Source organism: Sorex araneus, chromosome 8 (assembly GCF_027595985.1).
Source record: "Sorex araneus isolate mSorAra2 chromosome 8, mSorAra2.pri, whole genome shotgun sequence".
Lineage (NCBI taxonomy): Eukaryota > Metazoa > Chordata > Mammalia > Eulipotyphla > Soricidae > Sorex > Sorex araneus.
This window is the reverse complement of record NC_073309.1, coordinates 14155573-14181074: the sequence shown is the minus strand read 5'-3', so window position 1 is coordinate 14181074 and position 25502 is coordinate 14155573. Positions and strand designations below refer to the sequence as shown.

Sequence of the window (25502 nt, the reverse complement as noted above, 5' to 3'; positions counted from 1 at the left end):
GCCAGGATGACGTGCTGGGAAGCTCTGTTACCATGGTTACCCCTGCCCGCATCCCGGTGGCCTGCAACCCCGCAGCCCTCCCCAGCAGGCCCGTTCCCCCCCCCCCCCCCCCGCACAGCCCTGCCGCCTGGAAAGCCCAAAGCTGCAGAGGGGTGGGGGGTGGGGGGATGGTGCTCACAGGGTAAAACTCCCAGGTCCGCGGGGGTGGGGGTGTGCAGGCCTAACCACCAGTCCCCAGGGGAGCCAGGCACACGAGCCCGAAGAGAGAATTCTCAGCTGCCAGGTTCCCAACAGACATGCCGAGGGTCGCGCACGCAGCTGGAGACTGGGAAGGGCAGGCGCACAGTTGGGGGGATTACAGAGGGGGGCAGAACTGCGGGGTGTCGGGCTTCAACTTTAAAGGGGTCCGTCTGGACTGCGCCAGTGCACCTGGAGCGTGTCAGCGAGTGCCCCGGAGGCGACACGGGCTCTCCCAGCCCGCCTGGCCCCATGGAACCCGGTCTGGGCGCTGGGCTTGCGGAAGAAAACAGCCACGAGCGCAGATACTGGAGACTGCAGTAAATACTGACGAACATTCTGGATTCCCGGGGAGCGGGAGCAGCGCTCCGGCGGGGGCGGCGGGCAGCGATTACCCAGAGGACCCGCAGCCCGGTCCGGGGCCCGCCGCGGGAGCGCTTCGTGACGGCGCCCCTCCCGCCGCGGCGCGCGCTGACATTTCCAAGAGCTCGCCAATTATTTTAATAACTGCAGCTCCTCGGGTGGGCAGGCCAAGGGGCGACTATTACTCATCCTACAGACAGGAGAGCCGCTGAAGCAGCTCTAGGGAAGGGGAGGGGGAGGCACCCCGGCGAGACAGCGGGGGTGGGGGAGCCGACAGACATGGGGCGGCAGGAAAGCTTCCAGTTCAGGTGAGGTGCTCAGGTGCCTACAGAAGGGGCTGGGGGAAGCCTCACTCCCCAGGAACTGCATCTGCCCCCGAGCAGGTGCCCCGAGGGGCAGCTGGGGCTGCGGACATTGCCCTGAGCGTGGCAGGTCACCAGCGGGAGGGCAGCAGGGTGAGTGGCCCCTTCCCCAGCTACATGGGGTCTCAGAGTTGCACTGGGAACCTGCCCGGGAGCAATATCAGTCAGAGTGGGACAGAAATCGTGAAATCTGTCCCCTGCCCCCCAGGCCCTGCAGTCAGCAGCCCACCCCATCACTGCGAACCAGTGTCTTCTCTGCAGGGACAGGTGGGGGGTGAAGGCACACCCACTGCCCGAGTCAGGACACAGGACACTTAAAAATTTTAAATTCTGGGCCAGAGAGCTGGTACAGTGAGTAGGGTGTTTGCCTTGACACCCATATGGTCACACGAGCACCGCCAGGAGTAATTCCTGAACAGAGAGCCAGGAGTAACCCCTGAGCATCGCAAGGTGTGGTCCCAAAGAGGAAAAAATTGCTTCATTCTAAATGGCAAGGGAGACAAGGTGCTAAAACTCAGCAATCCAGAATTAACCATTAACCCCAGCTGTTAGCATGAGGCACCACTGGGAGGGACTAGCTACTCTAGGGCAGAGGCTCCTGCCTCCACAAGTTTCTAGTCAATCACTTAAATTTGGGTGCCTCAGTCCCCAAAACCCTGGACTGCTAGCCAAACTGGTCCCAACAGGTAGGAGCGAGCAGGAGCAGGGATCCCTCTTAGCGCTCCTCCAGCAGGCCTGCAACATGCACACACACACACACACACACACACACACTCTCTCTCTCTCTCTCTCTCTCTCTCTCTCTCTTATACACACATACAAACTCTTTTACACACACACACACACACACACACACACTCTCTCTCTCTCTCTCTCTCTCCTCCTCCTCCCCCCTGCACATTCTCACACTCCTCTCACATACACGCAAACACAAATTCTCTCTCACACACACACACACACACTCTCACACACACTTTTGCTCTCACTCTCTCTCTCACTGGGGGCCAGGCGAGGCCTTCCAACCTTCACACAAGCGAGCTTGAGGCTGGGGCCTGTTTCCCAAAGCTCACAGCTATCCCCTCCTTCTGCTTCCCAGTCTCCTTCTCCTGGACACTCCCCCACTGCCATGCCCGGCTCCAGGCTTCAGGGGGATGGAGGGGAGGCTCCTCTTCTCTCCTCTCCCCCTTGACATGGGGTGGGGGTAGGGTGGGGTGAGGGGACGGCATAGTCTGTGCCTCACTTGTTACGGCTGAAGGAAGCAAAGGGTTTTTCTGACCTAATGTATGGCTGTGAGCTCTGTGCCCGTGTCCTGGCTGGTAAGACATCAGAAAGACTTGTGGTGCCACTGCCATCTCTCTCCTACAGGTCCTCATGCAGGGCACGGTGGGCCGGGAACCTGAAGCCAGGCACCCCACCCCCATGCCGGCCACAGAGAGTCCGCTGCTCGCGCACGTCCTTGGTCACCATGGAGACTAAGCCAGGAGCCCGGCTATGACGCTCTTGGGGACACGAGGTCCAGAGGGCGTCATGGGAACACCACGTTCTGCCGGACAGTGATCCGGCCCCGCAATTCTGGGAGGTGATCCAGCTGCAAACTGAGCAAAGTCTGGAGACGCGGATGGCTGCTGAGAGGGGCTCAGATAAGAGGAGACTCAGGGTCACCGGCACCCTGTGCTCCAGGGTCTCCCCACAGCTGTGAGGGTCCCCAGCAGGGCGAGGTCACGGGGAGGGGATCGGTACCCCCGCTGAGCCAGCCTGGGTCTTGAGAACGTCCGGGAGCCCACCCGTGTCCCTGAGCCCAGGGCCTCCCCAAGTTCCAGACTCCAGCCCTGGCCCCTCGGTGGGGAGGGCTGAGGGTTAGTCCAGACGCGCAGCGAGATCTCGGGTGGGTCTTCTCTGAACAAAAGGGGCGCAGCCGAGGAGCAGCGCTGGACAGGCGGACGTCCAGGGAAATGCAGGATGGTGAACCCCGCAGGCCAGGTCAAGTTCTCGTTGACACTTCACCACAAGGGCGAAGGGCAGTCTGGGAGGGGCTGTCTGGGGGGGTCCCTAATAACTCAGCTGCGGTCGCACATGCTCCTGGTGTGGCCCTTCCTGTGCTATGGCCCAGGCAGCCGACTCCCTGCAGCTAAGATCCGCTCCCGGTTTCGTTCCAAGATTTCTAACATGTTCTGCATGTCATGGTCAGCCTCCAGCACCTGAAAAACAAACACATGGGTCAGAGGGCTGCGCTGGCCTCCATATCACGCTCCCCCACAGACTGGGCAGGAGGCAGAGAAACGTGAGGGCCCGGGCAGAGGGAAAGGAAGGTCATAGCGAAGCGGCCGCCAGTTGGAGATCAACCGAACATTCTCGACTCCACGTTTCTCTGAGGAGGCCGGTGGCCGTCCCTACAGTGAGCTCACGCTGTTTCTGTCTCGCCGTACACCACCCACTGACTTTGCTTTTTTTCTTTTTATGTTTTAACAGGGGTGACCACGATGGCTGCTCAGGGGGCCCCGGGGTATCGGGCATCAAACTTGGGTCCTTTGCAGGCATGTGGTCAACCCCGAGGTCCTTCCCGGGACCCTGGCTTTATTTCCTTTAAGACCCACTGTGGGAATTAACGTCTCCTCATCCAGCAACCTTGCTGCCTGGAAGCACCCCAGGGCCAAGTCGGGCAGCCCAGAGGCAGCCCCAGGAGGCCTCGCCCAGACCCCACATCGGGCACACACTCCTAAGAGGCTCTGGCACCCGTCTGTCTGTGCCAAGAAATTCAGCTGTGGCAAAGCCACAAATAGGAGTGAAGGGGGCTGGGGAAGACAATGATGAGGGGTGACACAGGAGCTCAAACCGGGCCGCAGGAGGAGGGCTATGGGACAGAGCACAGGAGCGCATTAATGGCCTGTGCCAGTGGCAGCTCCTGGCGCTCCCGAGGCTCTGGGTCACCAAGGGAAGGTGCACGGGAGGTTCCAGGCCAGCCTCAGTCCAGGAAGGGAGGCGGGCTCAGAAAGGCTACGGCCGCCCTGATCACCAAAGACAAAACGGCGTCGAGAACTTGCCTGCGCTAACGCAGCTACCACAGCTGTAGGACACGGCCCGTGCCACCTTTGCTCGGGCCAGACTCACTCGGGGCCATGGCCACCCACCACACTTCCCTGCGTGCCCATCTTCACTATCCGGCCCAGAAATGGGAGCTGGGAGACAAAAGTTCCTCCCAGGCTCCCGCTTCCTCCTTCAAAGTCCAGAGCGTGGAAGGACTCTACCTTTCAGAACCTGTTCCTGTCATTCCTCCCTCTAGAAACTTCTCCTGCCCTAGCAAGGGGACTTACCAGAACAGGAGCTGCCACTGGGAACGAGCCTCCCTTCACCAGCCATTCCTCGTACAGGTGGTGGATGGCATCCAGGTATTGCTGTGGGGAGACGGACCCACGGGCACCGTCAGAGCAGGCCTCCTCCTCGGGGGAGGGGCAGGCAGGGAGCGAGGCAGGGCAGGGGGACATCAACGGCCAGAGACAGTGGCTCAGACAAGGCAGCAGCCAGCCAGGCCCAGGCGGACAGTGGTAGCTCTAGGCACGCACGGCCACAGCCAGTGGCACTCAGCGCCACCCCCACCCTAGACACACCCTACCTACCGGCACCCCTGCACCCACCCGCCTTCCTCACTTCTGTGCCGTCCCTGTGGGAGACTGCCCAGGCCCAGGTGCTTCTGCCTCTTCCTCTGACCTTCCCGCCAAGCACACTGCAGCTCTCGCTGCCTTCACCCCACCAGACGTGACCCAGGACCCTTGGGAACAGCGACCTTTGACCTTCCTGCACCCGAGGCCCGGCACCTGTCCTATATTCTGGGACAGGGACCGGCAGAGATGGCCAAGGCGAGGATCTGAAGTTCACCACCTCTCCAGAACCTTCCTGCATGAAGCCGGAGTCTGGTTGCTGAGGGCCAGTGATCTAGGATCCAGTCTCAGAGAGTCCGGCAAGGCGAGTCCCAAAGGATGGGGGCCCCGGAGGCCCCTAAAGCCACCTGAGCCTCTCACCAGCCCTCGGGAAGCTTTCAGGCAGATCTACTGCCACCTTCCCATTGCCCACCGAGCCCTCAGCCCCATCAAGGTGGGCAGCAGAGGTCAACGGGGAGACAGCAGGGCCACTGTCGCGGGCGCGGGCATGGGCTCTGCACTTCAAAAACTTCTTCCAAGTGGCAGTTCAGGGGCTGGATTTCAGAAGCTGGTGGCAGTGGAAGGTGACCAGGACAGCAGTCCCAGCATGCCAGTCCCAGTGGAACCCAGGGGATGAGTTCAGGCAGAGGTGAGTGCTACCTCCAGGCCCAGCCCTGAGCCAAGCACTGCGGAACAGCAGGGGGCCACCCAGGTGAGGAGCCAGAGGAGGGCACAAAGGCCAGCAGCTCCAGGATGGGGTGACCAAGGCCTGAGTGGAGGCGAGGCCCGAGAGGAAGTGAGTCTCTGGCCCCCAACAGGCTCCACTGGGATGGGTCAAGGCTCCGGGGGGCGCTCACCAGTGGAATGATCTTCTCCTCCTCCCTGCATCTCATCTTTAACCGCTGGTAACAAGTCTCAGGGGTGGTCCGGAGATAAACTGTGGGTTCAAGAAAATAGGGGGTTGGAGCGCTGGCTCACGGCGCTGGGCATGTGCTCCGCAGGCGGGAGGCCGGGCTTCATCCTGGCACCACATAATCCACCCTCAAAACACCACTTTAAGGAACTCCCAGGCACATAGCAAGAACAGACCCCACCACCCCAGTCCAATGGGTGTGCAACGATAAAAAACAAACAAAAATTATGAGGGGAAGGAGGTGTCTTGATGGTGGCAAAAGTGCCTTGTAGTAGATGAGCTACTTTGATCCTCAGCACCGCAAAAAACAGGAAAGAAAAAAAGAGCAGTTCTGTGAATCCTGTTTGGGGTCTGGAGCCCAGCTGACATCAGAGAACTGGGTTCATTCCCTCCTCCTTCCTGTGCACTTCTGAAAGCCCTCAAGGTGCTGAGGACCCAGGGGAGAACAGCTGGAGGTGTCTCCTCCCAGGCACAGAAGCCCCGGATTCTATCTTCCCCAAGGAAGAGAATCAGCAATGCTGGGTGTCTGGCACCTTCTTGCTGGAGGGCCAGGCCCCACCCAGGGGGAGTTAAGAGAGGCGCCTCACCGATGAGATCCACAGACACATCCACGTGCTCCTTGATCCAGTCAAACCATTCTGACAGAACCACATAGTCCACTTCGGGCATCTTCCCACTGCAATGAGAGTTGAAAAGGGGCGACTCATCCTTGAGAAAGCTCCCAGTGGCCCTGTCTCCCCGCAAAGGACCCAGAAATAGCTTTCATTCAAATGGCACTGCCTGGGGGCAGGAAGCTGGATCAAAGAGCCTGAGAGCACACGTGGCAGAGCTCAACCCCCAGTTCAATCCCCATGATGATCTCCGAGCACTGAGCCACTGGGTCCACACAGTCAGGGCAGATACACCACTGACACCACTGAATACTACTCGGATCCTCCCCCTCCCCCACATACACGTACACAAAGAGTATTTCCCTGTCCTTTGGGTCAGGGAGTTCACTCAAGTGGAAGCACAGCTGTCCAGTGTAGGTGAGACACTGGGTTTAATCCCCAGCACCACATGTCTCCCCAGTGCCACCAGTGACCCCAAGGACCCCTGGGCCACACCACACTTGGACCATTAACTATAAGGTCTGCACCAGGCCAAGCATCACTGAGGCAGCGGGGTGTCCAGCCTCTGTGGGTGGTTCCTTTCAAAAGGAGACTGTGGCTTAATGGCGGCCAAAATGCAATCCTGTAATGCAGAAGGTGTGGTGCTGGCTAGGGGCCTCAGGCCTCAACTTCCGTGCCTGGGGATGGGCTTAGAGGTAAAGGCAGCCGGTATCCTGCACCCCCGCCACCCCCAGGTGGATATGTGCCCATCTCCACAACAAGCAGAGAAAGGGGCTTTGAAGCCTGTCCTCTGAGAACCAGGACAACAAACCAATTTCACCTCTTGCCATTAATTTTGTAGGAGCTATCATGGAGCTTGCGGCAGCCCTATTAAAAATAATGAAGAGCTAAATCTCGAAACATCTATATCACAGAGACCCACGCAGCAACTGGAAGATGAAGCTGTAAAATAATACCAATGACGTGGAAGGTGTTCATAACCTAATGTTCAAAGCAGACAGCAGAACACAGCGCAGAGTGTATTTACAGCCCAGCCACAGTCTCAAGAGTACTCGGCCATTCATTTTGAAAAGGAGACTGGAAAGAAAAACACCTAAGATGTCAATAGCATTTTGTCTGAGTCATACGACTATGGGGATTTCTGAAAAAACCATACCTTTCTGTCTTTTCCAAAATTCAGCAAACTATTAGTCATTAATTCAGAGTGGGGGAGCATTATACCTTTCAAGTGGAATAAATAATGGAGGGCAGAAGGAAGGGGAAAGAGGGGAGAGGTTAGAGCAGCAGAGAGCACAAGAGAGATGTACCTGTCTGCTCCCATGGCTTTCTCTGCCCCAGGAAGTAAATGGAAAGGAATAGGAATGAGGAGGGTCCTACCATGGCTCCTAAGAGGTATTCAATCTTTGAACATCTTTTGCCCACTTCAGATCCCTCCTGAGATCCAATTTCAGGTCCGAAATTCAGGTCTTCTTCAAATACAATCTGAGATTCCTACTCAGATCTCCTCTTAGATCCCTCTTCAGATCCCCCTTCAGATTCCTTCTCAAATTCCTCCTAAGAACCCCCTTCAAAACCTCCTCAGATCTCCTTCAGATCTGTCCTCAGATCGCCCCTCATATCCTTCCTAAGATCCCTCATCCTGATGCTTCCTCAAATGTCCCCTCAGAATCTTTCTCAGATCGAGGTCAGATTGGCTCTCCTTGCTCAGGTCCTTCCTCGGATACCTTCTCAGAACCTTCCTCAGATCCATCCTAGGATCATGCCAGATACTCCCTCAAATCATTCATTAGATCCTTCTCAGATGTCCCTTCAGATCCCCCCCCCCCACAGATCCTTCCTCAGACCTCCCCTCAGATGCTACTTCAGATACCCCTCTCATATTCTTCCTCAGATCTCCCCTCCATCCTTCCTAAGATCCACAATCATGATGTTTGCTCAGATCTCCCCTCAGATTATTTCTCAGATTGGCCCTCAGATCCTTGCTCAGATCCTTCCTCAAATTCCTCCTCAGACAGAACCTTCCTCAGATTATGCCTCAGATCCCCCCCTCAGATCCTTCCTCTTATCTCCCCTCAAATCCCTCCTCAGTTCCCTACTTCAGATCTCATCTCAAATCCTCCCTCAGAACCTTCCTCACATTTCTCCTCGGATCCCCCTAAGATCCTTCTTCAGATCCTACCCACATCCTTCCTCAGATCTCCTCAGATCCTTCCTCAGATCCCTCCTCAGACCTCCATCAGATACTTCTTCAGACCTCCCCTCAGATCCTCTCAAAATTTCTCCTCAGAACCCTCCTCAGATCTCTACTGTGATCCTTTCTCAGATTCCCCCTCAGAAATCCCTCAGAGACTTTCTCAAATACTCCCTCAGATCCTTCTTCAGATCTTCCTTCAGGTACCCTCAGATCTCAGATCTTCCCTCAAATCCCTCCTGAGATCTCCCTCAGACCCTCCCTCACATTTCTCCTCAGATCCCTGCTCAGATCTCCTCTCAGATCCAACCTCGTATCTTTCCTCTGAACACCTATCAGACCGTCCTTCAGATCCCCCTCACTACCTTCCTCAGATTCTTCCCCCGAATCCTTCCACAGGTCTCCCCTCAGATTCTCCCTCAGTTCTCCCCTCAGATCCTCCCTCAAATCCCTCCTCAGATCTCCCCACAAATCCCTCTGCAGATCCCCCTTCAGATCCTCCCCTTCCTCCCTCAGGTCCTTCCATCACAATTCTCAGATCCATTCTCAGATCTTCCATCAGATCCTTTCTCAGATCCCTACTCAGATCTCCCCTTGGTTCCTTTCTCAGATCCCCTCTGATTCTTTCTCAGATCTCTCCTGAAATACCCCTCAGATACTTCCTCAGATCTCCCCTCAGATCCTTTCTCAGATACACCTTAGATCTTTCTTCATATCCTCCCTCAGATATCCCTGAAATACTGCCTCAGATCTTCCTTCAGATCCTTCCTCACATCTCTCCTCAGATCCATCAAATCTCTTCTCAGATCCCTCCACAGATCCTTCATCAGATCGCCACTCAAATCCTCCCTCAGATGCCCCTCAAATCCTTCCTCAGTTTCCCCCTTCAGATATTTCCTCAGGTCTCCCCAAAGATCCTCTCTCAGCTCTCCCATGAGACTTCCCCTCAAAAACTTCAGTTCCCCCCTCGTCTCTCCTCAGATCATCCCTCAGATCCTTCCTCAGATATCCCCTCAGATCCTTCTTCAGATACTCCCTCAGATACTCCTAAGATACTGCCTCAGATCTCCTCTCAGATGCCACCTCAGATCCTTCCTCAGATCTCCTTGATATCCTCCATTAGATCCCTCCACAGATCTCCTCCTCAAATCCTTCCTCAGATTCCCCTCAGGTCTTTCCTCAGATTCCTCTCACATCCTCTCTCAGATTCCTCCCCCCCTCCCTCAGATCCTTCCTCTGATTCTTCCTCACATTTCTCCTCAGATCCCTCCAGAGATCTCCCCCTCAGATCCCTCTCATCTCCCCCCTCAGATCCTACCTCGGATTTACATTCAGGTCCTCCCTCAAATCCCCTTCACAACCTTCCTCAGATTTCCCCCTCAGATCCTTCCTCTGCTCTCTCCTCAAATCCTTCTTAAGTTTGCCCCTCAGATGTTCCCTCTGATCCTTCCTTACATTTCTCCTCATCCCTCTTTAGGTCTTTCCCTCAGATCCTTTCTGAGATCTTTCCTCCGATCTCCCCTCAGATCCTTTCTCGGGTCTCCACTGTGATCCTTTCTCAGACGCCTCCTCAGATTCTTCCTCAGATCTCTCCTAAGGATCCCCTCAGATCCTTGATCAGAAATCACCTTAATCAGATCTTTTCTCAAATCCCCCCTCAGATCCTTTTCAGATCCTCACTCAGGTATCCCTGAGATACTTCCTTAGATCTTCTCTCAGATCTCCCTCAGACTTCTCCTGAGATACCCCTCAGATCCTCTCTCATATCCTTCCTCACATTTCTCTTCAGATCTCACCTCAAATATCCTCTCAGAACCCTCCTGGATCCCCTTTCAGATCCTTCCTCAGATCTCCCCACAGATCCTCCCTCAGATTCCCCTCACTTTTTTTTTTTTTTTTTTTTTTTTTTTTTTTGGTTTTTGGGTCACACCCGGCGATGCACAGGGGTTACTCCTGGCTCTTCACTCAGGATTTACCCCTGGCGGTGCTCAGGGGACCATATGGGATGCTGGGATTAGAACCCGGGTCGGCCGCGTGTAAGGCAAACGCCCTACCCGCTGTGCTATCACTCCAGCCCCCTCCCCTCACTTTCTTCCTCAGATTCCTCCCCCAGATCCTTCCTCAAATCTTCCTTCAGATCCTCCCTCAGTTCTCTCCTCAAATCCTCAGTTCCCCCCTCAGGTCTCCCATCACATCCTTCCCCACATTTCTCCTTAGATTCCCCCTCAAATCCTTCTTCAGAACCTCCCTCAAATACCCCTAACATCCTTCCTCAGATCTCTCCTCAGACCCCAGATCAGATCTCCTCTCAGATCCTTCTTCAGATCCTCCCTCTTGTCTCCCCTAAAAATCCCTCTTCAGGGGCTGGAACAATAGCACAGCGGGTAGGGCGTTTGCCTTGCACGTGGCCGACCCGGGTTCAATTCCCAGCATCCCATATGGTCCCCTGAGCACCGCCAGGGGTGATTCCTGAGTTCAGAGCCAGGAGTAACCCCTGTGCATCGCCGGGTGTGACCCAAAAAGCAAAAAAAAAAAAAAAAAAATCCCTCTTCAGATTCTTCCACAGCTCTCTCTCCTCGGATCCTCCCTCACATCTTTCCTCACATTTCTCCTCAGATCTCCCCACAAATCCCTCCTTAGGTCCTCCCTCAGAACCCACCTCAGTTCATTCCTCACATGTTCCTCCAATCCCTCCACAGAGTCTCAGATCTCTCCTAAGATCTCCCTTTAGATTCTTTCTAAGATGTCTTCTGAAATTCCATTGAAATCCTTCCTAAGGTCTCCCCAAAGATCCTCAGATCCCCCTCAGACACTTTCTCAGATTTCTCCTGAGATCCTCCCTCAAATCCTTTCTCACATTTCTCCACAGAACTGTCAGATCCTTCCTCAGATCTTCCCTAAGATCATTTCTCAGATTCCACCCTCAGATCCTTCTTCAGGTTCTTCCTCAGAAACCCCTGAGATAATTACTCAGATCTTCCCTCAGATCCTTCTTCACATTTCTCCTCAGATCCCTGCCTCAGGTCTTTCCTCAGATCTCCCATCAAACCTTCCCTCAGATACCCCTCACATCCTTCCTCAGATTCCCTCCTCAGATCCTTCCTCAGGTCTCCCCTCAGATCCTCCCTCAGATCCTTTCTCACATTTCTCCTCAGAACCCTCCTCAGATCTTATCTCAGATTGTGCCTCAGATCCCTCTCCAGATATCCCCTCAGGTTGATCCTCCCAAGATACCCCGTAGACACTTCCTTAGATCTTCTCTAAGATATTCCTAGATTCCCCTCACATCCATCCTCAAATCCCCCTCAGATCCTTCCTCAGATCTCCCCTCAGATCCTCAAGATCCCCCTCACATCCTTCCTCATATTTGCCCCTCTGATCCTCCTTCAGATCTCCCCTAAGATACTGTCTCAGATTCTTCCTTGCATTTCTCCTCATATCCCTCCTTAGTTTCCCCCTTAGATGCCCCCACAGATCATTCCTCAGATCATGCCTCATATTTCCCTCAGATCATCACCAAGATCATTTTTCAGATCTCTCCTAAGGTCCCTCATAAGATCCCCTTCAGATTCTTTCTCAGATGTTCCCTCAGATCCCTCCAAAGATCCTTCCTCTGATCTCTCAGATCCACCCTCAGATTGCCCCCCTCATTCTGAAATCTCCTCTCATATTCTTCCTCAGATTGTGCCTAGTTATTGCCTCAGATCATCCCTTTTATCCTTCTTCAGATCTCTCTTAGATCCCTCCTCAGACCCTCCTTCAGATTCCTTCTCATATATCCCCCAGATCCTTCCACAGATCCTTCCTCAGACCTTTCCTCAGATCCTCCCTCAGATCCTTCCTTACATTTTTCCTCAGATCCCTCCCCAGATCTTCCATCAGATTCTTCATCCTTCCTCACATTTCTCCTCAGACCCCCCTCCCTCCCTCCTTCCCTTCCTTCCTCAGAACCTCCCTCAGATCCCCCTCACATCCTTCCTTAGATCCTCCTTTAGATCCTTGCTCAGATCTCCTCAAATACTTCCAATTTACCCTTCACATCTCCCCTCAGATTCTTCCTCATTTTGCCTCAGACTTCCCCTCAGATCCTTCTTCAGAACCTCCCTCAGATCCCCCTCACAGCCTACCTTGGATTCCTCCCTCAGATCTCCCCTCATATCCTCCCTCAGATCCTTCATCATATCTCCATCAAATTCTTCCTCAGGTCCACCCTCAGATCTCTCCTCAGATCCTTCCTCAGGCCTCCCTTCAGATCCTTCCTCAGAACTCCCCTCAACCCTTCCTCAGACCTTTCCTCTGATTCTTCCTCAAATTTCTCTTCAGATCCCTCCCAAGATCCCTCCTCAAATCTTTCCTCACATTCCCCCCTCAGATAGTTTCTCAGATCCCTCCTTAGATTCTCCCCTCATACCTCCTCTCAGATTCTTCCTCGATCCTTCCTCAGATCTCCCCTCAGACCTTCTTCAGATGCTCCCTCAGATCTCCCCTCAGATATCTCCTCAGACCTCCCCAAAAATCCCTCCTCAGATACTCCCTCAGATTCTCACTCAGATGGCCCCTCAGATCTTCCCTTAGATCCTTCTAGATCTCTTCTCAGATATATATATATATATTTTTACCTTTTGGGTCCCGGCAATGCTCAGGGGTTACTCCTGGTTCTGCACTCAGGAGTTACTCCTGGCGATATTCAGGGGACCATACGGGATGCTGGGAATTAAACCCGGGTTGGCCACGTGCAAGACAAACACCCTACGTGCTGTACTATTGCTCCAGTCCCCTCAGATCCTTTCTTTGATTCTCCCTCAGCTCTCCCCTCAGATCCTTCCTCACATTTCTCCTCAGATCCCTTCTCAGATCCTCCTTCATATCGCTCCTCAGATCCTTCTTCACATCCCCCTCAGATCCTTCCTCAGATATTTCCTCAGATCCTTCTTTAGTTCCCCCCTCAGATCAACCCTCATATCCCTGTTTAGGTCCTCCCTCAGATTTACCCTTAGATCCTTCCTCAGATATCCCCTCAGATTCCTTCTGGGTTTGGCTGGCTCTCGCTAGTCGACAGGCTGAGCCACTCAGAAAGAGGTTGGCTTGGATCTGGTCCTTACCAGACGCTGGGTACTGACTCACTTGTTGGAAGAGACTGGTCACACAGGAGCTCTGGGACACAGGGCACACACAGGGAACTTGTAGGCAACAGACCTCAGCCAGAAGGGCAGAGCTTAACCTGGAGGCTTTCCAGAGAAGTGTGTGTGTGTGTGTGTGTGTGTGTGTGTGTGTGTGTGTGTCTGTGTACATGCACATGTGCGCAGGTGGGTGGGGACACCTGCGTGTGGGAGGGGGTGGGCATATCACACCACAGAGGTGACTCAGCCCACTGAGTTCAGATACCAAAGGTTAGGACCCTGGCTGGTGTGGGGTAAGGGCAGGTGGGTGCCCAGTTTTTCTCTCTCCCCTTCCCAGTCTCCTTCTTAAAAGGTGCCCATCATTAGCTCAGGCCCTTCCACAGGTCTCAGTGTTTAAAGGTTAGGCAGCTTGTAAGACAGGACAATCATCTCCTTTGGCTACTCTGAGCTGGGAGGGGCAGGACACCCTCTGGTCACAGGGAGCCCACTTGTGCTGGTGTGGTGTGGGGGAGGCTTGCAGAGGTCCTGGAAAACCAAGGTTTCCTGGACTTACAGGAAAACCATCAGCAAGTCAGCTACTCTTTTGTCAGCAAGTGAAAGGGCTGGCACTGCCCCAGCCATTTTGTCACCATGAGGAAATCACCTTGGGGTGGAGGGCAGGCTCCCACGTAGTGTTCAGGGGGCCTGGGCAGTTCAATGCTTGGGTTTGTGGGGTGATGCTCCTCAGGCCCAGCAGTGCTGGGGGCTTCCAGGAAAACACCCATTAGTGCTTGCAGGGGTTAAGGGAAGCCAAGCAGTGCCAGTTCGGTACAGGTCTGGCCATCTGCCCCGCCCCACAGGAATAATCTTGAGAACATAAAGACACAGAGCAGCAAAATGGAAAGAAGTTATGCAAGTGGTCCCTGGAAGCCTGTCTGTGAGCAAGCAGAGCTGTGCAGAGCGCGTTCAGGTGCCTGTAAGGTTTGACGTTCAATCAGCCAAACCTCCCTCTCTGGAACATGAGTCTGCAAGTCAGTCTCGCCTCCAGCAAACACACCGCCATGAAGGGTCTGGCTCCAGGGTGGTCTCCCCAAGGTGGGATGGGTGCCAGGCTTTGCCCCCGCAGATGCTACTGTACAATCAAGCCTCAAAAGGACAGGGCCAGGCCCAGAGCTGTGGCAAGAAGGCCACACAGCAGCCCAGCCCAGCCAAGCTGCCTGACGGAGCCTCTGCTCTTGCTGTCGCTATTCTGTGGCCCTGGGTTTTGTCTGTGTCCTTAAGATGATCCCCATCTCAGGGCTCAGGAGCACCCCACACACCACCTGCTCTACTTTCCACTACCACCGCCCCCCAACCTGTTTGTCTACCAAGGGATTTGCTCCACCCACTGTCTCCATGGCCTCAGCACAAGGACAGCCCATGACTCAGGCCCAGGATGGATTGAGAGGGGGCAGCACCCCAGGCCACGCCAAGCAGTGTACAGTCTTAATCATTGTCCCTGGCCCACCTCGGTGAGTCATTGCCTGGCCCCTGCCCCCTCACTGCTGTTCTTAGAAAACACACCACGAGGCAGCGAGCCGCAAAGGCTTCCTGCACCCCGAGCAGCCCGCGGTGCTCAGGCCACACAATCACTGCGCAGCTTCTGGCATCCTTCAGCGTTCTCCTCTCCCCACTCCCGCCCCATGCCCACACCACAGAGGCTGTGGGATCTTCAGTTGTTGGTATGTCCCCTGGTGCCATAATGGCTCTGACATTCTGCCCACCTCAAACCCACTGGGCGCTGGTGGGGATGGGTGGGTCTCTCCCTAGTGGGCAGTTTCTTCCATGTTTGAGGCTCAAAAGGTTACGGGCTTAGAGAGCTCAGCGCTCTGGCATGGGCTACAAATGCAACAGTGAGGCTATGCTGGCTGCACCCCCTCCTGCCTGGGCGCTCCCCAGAGAAGAGGGCCCACCCTAGGGTTCCAGAGCACTGGGGTCCAGGCAGGAGCTGACACCCCAAATGTTTCATCAAGTGGCTCCCAGGAATCAGCTGAATAGCCCCAGAGGAACCAAATCGGCAAGAGTGCAGCCAAACCCAGTTTCCAGCCTCTGTTTGGCTTTGGTTCAAAGGACAGTGAGTGGGCTCAGGCCAGGGAAACTTCCAGAAAATGTCTCCTTTCTACACTCTATGCACTGGGCTGTGTCAGGGCAGCAGGGACAGGAAGGCCATGGCTCGAACCTCCCTTCTCTCAGCATTTCCTTTTGCTCTGGCTAACCACGTTCCTCAGGGTCTCCAAAAGGAAACCCTGTGTAAGTCAGGGCTGCCCCTCTCCTGCCGGGAATGAACCCAGACACCCTGAAATAGTAACTCACAACATTTCCCCAAAACCAAAAATTCAAGCCACAAACAGGCTTGAAGAAGAAGGGTAGGCGACCCCGCAGGGAAGCGCTTCCTCGGGTACCCAGTGCAGGCCCCGCCCAGCTCCTGCCCTGAGAGAACTCACAGGAAAAGCCTTTTCAGTGGCCTCCTCCAAAAGAGCCGGGGAGTCTGGGAGTTGGGGCAGGAGCCTGGGACAGGTCTCATGCTGGAGCCGAGAACCCAGCGAGAGTCCTGCTGCCCGGAGCAGCTAACATCTCATCACTCAATCCCAAATGAGCGCTGGGCCCACATAGTCTGCACCGAGGAGAGTAAATCCTGGGCACCACTGGGGGTAGGCCGAAAGTAAAACTAGAAGAATGGTTCAAGGGCTTGCCTTGCCCGCCGAGCCCAGTTCGAATCCCCAGCACTGTACACAGTCCTCCAAGCACGCCCAGGGGCCATGCCCAAGCAGGGAGCCAGGATCAGTCCCTGAGTACTGACGGGTCAACCCCCAAACCAAGAATAGCTTAATACTTTCTCAGTACCTTCGATACAGGTTTTCAACAAAAATGTATCTCGCGCTGTGAATCGACCGCTCCATCAGCCGCACGGGTGACATCTGAGGGGAAAGAAAATGTGCCTCATCAACTCAGGCTAATGCTGGCAACCCTGGGCAATGCCAGTGGCTGCCTCAGCTTTGGTCCACACTGGGTACCAAAATGGAGAGGCTGTGGGAGGCCATGGTCACCACAGAGCGGGGTCTGGCTCCCCTGCTGCAAGGAAGCTGGGGCGGGCAGTCTCTGACAGAGCACGCACAGCTCAGTGGGATCGTGGGCACGGAGAACGCCAGACATGGGGTTCAGTGCAGTCTCGCAGAGTGTGATGACGGCTCTGCAGCTAAAGAGGGTGCCGACACGTCCATATGCCCCGGCGGAAATCCCGGGGGCCCAGGGTGTGGGTGTCATTCTCGTGTCAGTATCAGAGGGCCTGACTTTTTGGGACTCATGAGCAGGTGCTCCTCAAGCAGCCCCGGAACAATGGGACGGGCTGTGCTAAGGGTCAAGGGGGATGTGGCATTGCTGCCCACAGGGCTCCCCTGGGAAGCAGGGAGCAAACACTCTCACCCCACCTTGGGCCCGCAAAGCACGGGAGGATTCAAAGGCAAAAACTCTCGGCTCTCCCTGTTCCTCTACCTTTGCTTGTCCTTCCCCTTCTGCCTGCGTGACTGATTTCCTTCAACAGAAAAACAGACACATCCCACTACAGCCAGATGTACAACTGGCCCTCTGACAACATCACTCTGTTCGATTTCTGATTTTGTTTTATTTTGGGGTCACACACAACAGTGCTCAGAACACAGCAGTGCTTATTCCTGGCTTTGCACTCAGGAATCACTCCTGGTGGACCAGGGGGACCATATGAGACGGGAATCAAACCCCAGCAGGCCCTGTGCAAGGCATGCGCTCTACCCGCTATGCTAGTTCTCTGGCCCCTAAAGACGCCCTTTTGGAGCAACAAAATGACGAGAGGAAAACTGCTCGCCAATTTAAACAGTATTCGAGGATTTGTTTCTTTGAATTTTAAGTAAGGGCTAAAATTAGGCTTGTAATTGTTTCGAAAAACAGAGCATGCCCAGGAGGGGCATTCCAACCCCAGTCCCTCTAATCTGCATCATTTAGGTGGACATTAAGGAGACAGAAACCCGTGCAGTTCTGCTCATGTCTTTCCACTTTTGAGATGCATAGCAAGTCGCTAGCTGCTGTGCCCAGCCCGGCAAAGCTGCTGTATTAGCCAGACTGGAGCCATCTCCTTCAACAAGAGCCTCCCATGTGGATCTCCAAGGCTGTGCTTGAAGTTTTGAGCCATGAGGGCCAGCAGGATCCCCTCAGCCAGCCTTTCTCCCAGGGCAGCCTCTCCACCCTGAGACGCCTGCCCACACAAGGCCTGTTTGCAGATCTGCCCTAACTCCTGATTGGCCCAAGACAGGACATGTGATCCAGATGAGCCAATAGAGTCTTTACCTCCAGAATCTGCCTTTAGTGCTCAGCCTCGGGGCAATAGATTAGATGGCTCAGTGATTCTCAGCCACTGGAATAAACCAAGAATGCATTCCCATCACCTGGAGAGCTCAATAAAAACAGACTGTCGGGGCTCATCACCACAATTTCTGACTCTGCAGGTCCAGGTGGGGGCCAGAAAACGTGCACTTGTAACCAGATCCCAGGTGCTGCAGGCTTTGGAAAGAAATGCGTTGCAAGGGCCAGACCCCAGCAAAGTGACATTCTAATAAGCTCTCGCTAGCTGAGCTTGGTGAGTGACTTTTTGGAGCTTTCTGGAGCTACAGAAACATGGACCTTGAAGCCAGAGTTGCAGGAGGCCAAACAGTAAAGGGCGAACTGGCTAGTGCCCCCAGGGGCGGGCCCTCTCTGGACCGTGCAGAAACACGAAGGCTGGTGTGTACCTGAGGACGTGTGTGCTGCTCCAGCATGGTGAGCTGCACGTAGGTCTGCAGCGTGAGGCCCCAGCGACAGGCATCCTGGTACATGAGACCCTGCGGAAGCACAAAGCAGGCCATTCACACACCGACCTAGGAACCTGGCCTCTTCTGTTTCTGCTGACCGTCTCAGGAAACCCCAGGGGGATGGGCTGGGGCACAGATGAAGCCAACGTGACTGCAGTTGCCTCACAGAGCAATTCCAGGGCGGCCCAGGAACAGCTAGATGGGCGCTTACAGATGCTCCATCAATGTTCACTGTGCGCCCCCTGCAGTCTGTTCTCAGCCTAGCAATCAAAGCAAGCTGGTTAGACCTTCCCAGTCCACTGCCACTCACCCCTGCACGGTCTGGGCCGTCCCCCAGGGCCTCTGCATGAGCAACGCCTTCCATCCGAACCCCTCCTGGCTACAGGAGCTGCCCTGCTCATGCCTCTCTTGGTCTCTGCTCAAACGCCGCCTACCAGACATCCTTCCCCCCTGCCCCCCCACCACACCTCCCCCCACACCCCACCTCAGTTACCGTCCTTCCGCTCTTCATCATTTTTGTTCCTCGACTGCCTCCCAGCTAACTGCTGAAAGCCCAGGGCTCTTCAGGGAAAGCCAAGCCACAGGTCCCCTAAGCTCAGGGGAAGCAAATTTCAGCAAGGTTAGCAGAGACGCTCCCAAACAGGTGCTCTGCAAGAGAACCTGGTTCAAACAAAACTGACGTTTTCCAAAAAGATGCTTTCGGGGGCTGGAGTGATAGCACAGTGGGTAGGGCATTTGCCTTGCACATGACCAACCTGGGTTTGATTCCCAGCATCCCATATGGTGCCCTGAGCACTGCCAGGAGTAATTCCTGAGTGCATGAGTCAGGAGTAACTCCTGTGCACTGCCAGGTGTGACCCAAAAAGAAAAAAAAAAGATGCTTTCTGGCGGGGGAGGTGGTTTGGGGGCCACCCCTAATAGTGCTTGGACCTTATTCCCGGATCTGTGCTCAGGGGGCCATGTAGGATGTTGGGGGATGAAATCCCGGTTGGTTGTGTGCAAGGCAAGTGCTTGATCTGCTGTATTAGCTCTTTAGTCCCTAAAAGGCACATTTTTACACTTTTAATCAAGCTAAAATGTCAACCTTGCTCTTTTGTTCAGAGTGGAAGGCTGTAAAAATATCTAATTCTGGAGCCAGAAAGATAGCACAACGTTTAAAGCAGTTTTTGCATGTGGCCCACCTAGAATTGATCTATGACACCCCACTCCTTGCCAAGAGTGACCCCTAGACACTGAGCATCGCGGGGTCTGGCCCAAAGCTCCCCAAAAGAAAATCTAATTCTTATAATACTGTACGCCTGTAACATACATGAGGTTAAAAATTGATGTTACCTCAATAAAACCTTCTTTTAAAAAAGAGAGACCAGGGACCAGAGAGACAGCACAGCTGGTAAGGTGAGGGTACATGCCTTGCACATGTGGCCAACCCAGGTTCAATCCCCAGCATCCCATACGGTCCAAGTACCGACAGGAGTGATCCCTGAGTGCAGAGCCCAGAATAACCTCTGAGCATCACTGGGTATGGCCCCCAAACAAAAAATAAATAAAATAAAAAATAAGGGCCAGGAGCCAGAGGTAGTACAGTAGGTAGGATGCATGCTCTACATACAACAGACCCAGGTTCGAGCCTGGGCACCCCATATGGTCCCTCGAGCACTGCTAGGGAGTAATTCTTGAGTGCAAGCCAGGAATAAGTCCTAAGCACAGTTGGGTGTGGCCCAAAAACCAAAATAAGCGGGGAGGGAGGACAATCAGAGAGATAAACAGGACATTATACACAGGTAAAACACAAGCTTTGGATGCAGTCAACTGCCAGTCTGATCCCAGGCCCCATGGAGCCCAAACACCTCCAGGTGTAGCCCTGAAGGCCCCCTGGGGACACTACGGCCATGTCCCAGGAAATCCCCAGCACGCAGGGCCCAAGAAGCACATCCTCGGGCCCTCACACTGAACCGCCTGTTTGGCTGGCTAAGAAATTCCAAGCTCGCTTGGAAATTCACTCCTCACCCTGCAGGAGACGGCCAACACTTGCACAAACACACATCTAACTCTAGTTTTCACGACAAAGCTGCCCCTGGCAATGCTCTCTGTGCCAAGGATGCCCAGAGTCCAGAGACTGAGACCGTGTCCTCTGAAGTGTCACCTCCACCCCTGGCTGCTGTCTGATTCTATGAACCCAGCCCTGGCGCGGGGGGAACGGGCTTGCTGCCGAGCTTCTTCCTTGAGCCCGAGAAGGGTTGGCCTCCCACCCTCTCCCACAGCTGCAGAAGTGAGATTCCTCTCACATCTCTGAAATCTCTGAGATGCGTTACTCTGGGGGTTTTTGCCTGATGGAGCACACTGATGCTGGCACCGGTTTCATCTGTGTCAGTGAAACCACATTCACGTGTCACCCGTGCTCTGTATCAAGAGAACGCCGATGTGTTATGAACACCCTTTCACCTGCCAGTGCTCTCTCATCCCCAGTCACCAGGGTAGACATTTCACTGTATTCTCCCCACCCCCCACCCTCCCACCTCTGCTCACCCTGGAGCCGGGAGCAGGAGCCTGGAGGCTGTCACTACCCCGTGTCTGGAACAGCACCAGCACGTCAGAGCCAGAAGCTCTGGGTTCTGGAGAACCCACCGTGGGCTGCTCAGACAGTGCTCCGGCCTTGGGCGTACCCAGAGACGCCAAGGGCACTGCTGGGGATGCGGGGACAGCCCAGCTCCCAAGTCCAAGGCTCAAACCTAGATACCACTGACCAGCTGTGTGATCTGGGAGAAGTTATTTCCGCTGCATAATGAAACTAAAACTACCCCCTCATCACTGGCTGAAGCCCGGACCCAACACCCCTTAGCTTCCTCCTGCAGACCCAGAATCCATCCCTCTCGCTCCAGCAGCGAGAGCTGAGCCCCTGAACATGGAAGGAAGTTGGGGGTTATGGGCAGCCCCTGGGCACTGGCAAACATAAATGTACATCAGAGGGGTATCAAGGAGGCTAGTTTCTTACAGGAAGTCCCGGCCCACTTGGCCTTAGAAACTTGGGTGCTGATGGCTTTTGTCCAGGCGAGGCTAAGGGGGTAGAAAGAGCAGCAGGGAAGAGACATCCCTGCAGCCACGGGGACACCACATGGGACAGCCAGGGAGGGCTGACAGCAGGCGCCCGGCTCTGCACGCCCCGAGCCAGGGCCCCCGAGAGCCTGAGCCTCAAACACCGACCGATGTGCCACCATTTCCCCCAGCCGCTCCTTGTCCTCCCCGACTAGACCCGTCATGAGTGAACCTTGGGAAGATTCAGGCCCAGGCGTCAGCACCCCTCTCCCAGGCGCGTGCGGGGCACTGGGGGTTCTCCCAGGAAGCTACCCACTCACCAGAGGGTTATGACCACGGACATTCCTCCACTTGGACACAGGCTCCGCTAACACCTGCAGGGAGGGAAGACGTCAGCTGGAGTGTGCGGCTCTTTCCTCACACTTCGCAGAGCTCCGTCCTGTCTCTCTCCTGCCCGCTAAGTAACAGGGTTTATCCTACTGCCTTCTTTGGAGAGTGCTTCCCACGATGTGAAGAGCTGGAACCCGGGTGGAAACTGGAACTGACTGACGTCACTGGTCCTGAGCACCCTGGAATACTCCGCCCCCCACATTTTGAAAAGCCATCCCGGGAGGGAAGTGAAGAAACGCTGTCGAGATCTCCGGAGGAGAGGCAGCGCCGTCGAAATCTGCTATGGAGATGGTTGGAGAGGGAATCCAGGACCTTGCCTTGCACGCAGCCATTCTGGGACTGATCCCATATGATCCCCCGAGCCTGCCAGGAGTCATTTCTGAGGGCGGAGGCAGGAGTAACTTATCCTAAGTACCACTGGGTGTGGCCCAGACACCAAAAAATTAAAAATAAAATATCCTTTAAAAAAATCTGTCATGCAGGTGCAGTTGTTAGATAAAAGGGGACACAGGGAGGAGAGGGAGTAGGGGAGGGGGGAACGCCAGGCCCTCTCTGAGCATGCTTAAGGGGCAGGGATAGCACAGGGGTCAAGACGCTGTCCTGTCTTGCTCGTGGCTGACTGGGTTTCCATCCCTGGCACTGCACATTATGAGCACCACCAGGAGGGATCCCTGATGCCGCCAAATGTGGCTGAAAACCAAAACATAAAAATAAAACAAGATCTTATACTAATTTACTTTCTCAACTAGCCTATCCAAACCACTAACCCAGCGCTGGTTTTTCTTTTTCCTCTGCAGAGTTTTGAGGATTTCTTTTGGTAACAGGGATAGGAGCTGGAGGGAGGGTTTAGACCACCCCCCAATAGTGCTCAAGGGATCAAGTGGTGCCAGGGATTGAATGAGGGTCTGCCACGTGCAAGGCAAATGCCTTAACCCCTGTACCGTCTCTCCAGGCCCACGCTGATGACTTTAAGGACAAGAAGTTCACCATCTGAGCCGGGGCCGTAGTAGGGTGGGCAGGGCGCTTGTCTTGCACACCGCCAGCCTGGGTTTGATCCCCGGAACTTCAGGATACCCTGGACCTGCCAGGAATTATCCCTGAATATGCTCAGGAGGACGCCCCGAGCACCACCAAGAGGGTCCCCCCCCAAAGACCAAAAACAGAAAACGAGAGAGCAGCTGCTCCTGCGCCCGAGCTCAGGGGTTGTGGAAGGTGGAGAGATGGAGAGAGTCGAGATCGGTGCCCGGGGTGGGCGGACAGAGCGGAATCTCTGTGAGACCACAGCGCCCCCTAGCCACGGCTTCCAGGACTGACTGAGAGCGGCTCCCCATCTCTTACACAAACTCCGCTCAGCGGCCCTGGGAGCCCTCAGGGGTCCTTCCAGTTCCTCTCTGCATGCTCCACGCCAATCCCCTTCTCTCAACTTCCCACCCCGTGGCGCTGGGCATGGAGGTGAGAGAAGCTGCCAGCGAAGCTGTTCAGGTCAGGGCGCCTGAAACCTCCAAGTGCCACGTAGGAGCCTGCCCAGTGCCACGTAGGACCCTGGAGCCCGCTCTGTCTCCCTGGGAGTAGCTTCTGGTGGTTCTGAGACCATATGGTGCTGAGGCGCCATCTCCTGGCCCGAGTCACATTTCTCTGGCCCTGTCCTTGCAGCTCCGGGCGGGCGGCATTCTTCCCCGCTGAGCCTGCCCTACCCTCTGGGGACCAGTTTCACCAATGCCCGCTTGACCTGAGCTGCAGATCAGTTTTCCACTGGGCATTTCCAGGTCCTGCATCTCTGGTCTAAACCAAGGGGTTTTAAACTCTTTTCCGTTTTCCCCAACAAGGGGTGAGTGAGCACTACCAGAAACACCTCCGATTCATTTTGAATTGATTTTGGCTGCTGCACATTCAGAAACCTTTTGACTGTTGCCCATGTATTTCTTAGGGGCCAGAGAGGCAGTACAGTGGGCACTTGCTTTGCACACGGCTGACCCAGGTTCAGTCCCCAGCATCACATAGGGTCCCCCGATCACCCAGGAGTGATTCCTGAGCGTAGAGCCAGGAGCAAGCCCTGAGCATCGCTGGGTGTGGCTCCAAAACAAAACAATATTTTATTTTGCTGTCCCCATGTTCAATCATGCAGCCCAGGAAGAACACGGATATAAACCAGTTTTCAAAGTGGGCAAGCCTGCCCTCTGGTGGCCACTGAGAAAACTGCTGGTGCAATGGCAGGGCACGGGAGGAGAGGCTGACAAGCAGTTTGCTTTAAGAAGGCAGATTTCCAGGAGTACTGAGTACTTTTGTTTCTGAAAAATGGGCAGTAAACCAGGTAAACTTTAGGACCTTCAGCTAGGTCCCAGGCTTCAAGAGTACATCTGGGGTTTAGGTTTGTGCTGGAAGGGTGCAAATGATTCGTGCCACCGAGGTCAAGATTTTTTGTTTTGTTTGGGGGCCACAACCAGCCTTGCTTACTCATGGCCCCATGCTCAGGGCTCACACCTGATGGCGTTCAGGGGCCCATGCAGTGCTGGGTACTGAACCAGCCGGCAAGGCAAGCACCTAAACCTCTGTGCTCTCTCTCTCTCGTGGGACCAAGACTTTGAGGTGACTCACAACTGTCTGGGACCTTGAGGGGCTCATGAGCGGGTGTCAGGGTCTTAAGCCCAAGGAATGCGATGCACAGGGACTCGAAGGATCCCCTCCTCTCTCCCTTCACACCTCCGTGCTGCTTCTCACAACTGTCCTTCTGGCCTGCTTGCTCACCTCACTTGCCTTTAGAGCAGCAAAGGGAAAACTCTGCATCCGGGCAGGCAGAGAGCCAGGCCCGCAGCTAGGGAAGGGCGGGAACTCCCACATGCTAGCCTCACTGACAAGCCTAAGGACAGCAGACTCGGGTCTCCTATGCCAATGCTTCTCCGCAAAGCAGGCGAGGGACATGCACAGGACAAAGGCTCTGAAGTGTTCACTTTTATTTTTATTATCCTGCATGCAAAAAGCAGGAGCTCCAGCTCTTAGGAGCTATCTCCCAAGCCTCTAATGTTGCTTATTTTTTGTTTCCTTTTTTGTTTTGTTTGGGGCCACACCTGGCAGTGCACAGGGCTTACACCTGGCTCAGTGCTCAAGGGTCACTCCTGGAAGAGCTCAGGGGAGCATATATGGTGCCTGGGATCGAACCCACGCGGGCCACATGCAAGGCAAGAGTCATACATGCTGTACTATCATCCAGTCCACTATATTGCTTACTTTTTTGCTAGACCAAACACATATTAAATAGAAAGAAATCACTGTCATCCCGTTGCTCATCGATTTAGTCGAGCGGGCACCAGTAACGTCTCTCATTGAGAGACTTATTGTTACTGTTTTTGGCATATCCAATACGCACGGGTAGCTTGCCAGGCTCTGCCGCGCGGGCTCAATACTCTCGGTAGCTTGCCGGGCTCTCCGAGAGGGGCGGAGGAATCGAACTCGGGTTGGCCGCGTGAAAGGCGAACGCCCAACTGCTGAGCTATCGCTCCAGCCCATTAAATAGAAATCGAATAGAAAAAGAAGGAAAAAATGACAAATAAGTTATATACTTGTATATAATTTGTATATAAGTCTATGGCAACAAAACAAGTCATCAGCAGAAAGGATGACAGCACTCAGGTGCAGAATATGGAATAAGGGTTGGGGGCTTGGTGGAAAAATAGATAAAAATTTTTTTATCACCTGTCACTGTCACTGTCACCCCATTGCTCATCCATTTGCTCGAGTGGGCACCAGTAATGTCTCGACTGTAAGACTTGCTGTTACTGTTTTTGGCATGTAGGGTTATTTTTAGAGATCGA

The 25502-nt window shown here is 54.5% G+C and overlaps 1 protein-coding gene across 3 annotated transcripts in view; it reads right to left on the bottom strand.

Moving 5' to 3' along the window:
* Positions 1-1425: 1425 nt before the first annotated feature.
* Positions 1426-25502, bottom strand: part of TK2 (thymidine kinase 2) — a 32710-nt gene continuing 8633 nt past the window's right edge. Inside the window, exons 2-9 of one of the 3 annotated variants that reach the window (XM_055145844.1) lie at positions 21624-21677; positions 18755-18859; positions 18211-18300; positions 16295-16368; positions 6098-6186; positions 5455-5534; positions 4274-4354; positions 1426-3160 (exon numbers count right to left, since the gene is read on the bottom strand). In XM_055145844.1, the coding sequence (XP_055001819.1) occupies positions 3062-3160; positions 4274-4354; positions 5455-5534; positions 6098-6186; positions 16295-16368; positions 18211-18300; positions 18755-18784 (543 nt within the window). In that variant the 5' untranslated portion in view covers positions 18785-18859; positions 21624-21677 and the 3' untranslated portion in view covers positions 1426-3061. The remainder of the gene's footprint in view (positions 3161-4273; positions 4355-5454; positions 5535-6097; positions 6187-16294; positions 16369-18210; positions 18301-18754; positions 18860-21623; positions 21678-25502) is intronic. The other 2 variants (XM_055145845.1, XM_055145843.1) reach the window with 2 other exon arrangements.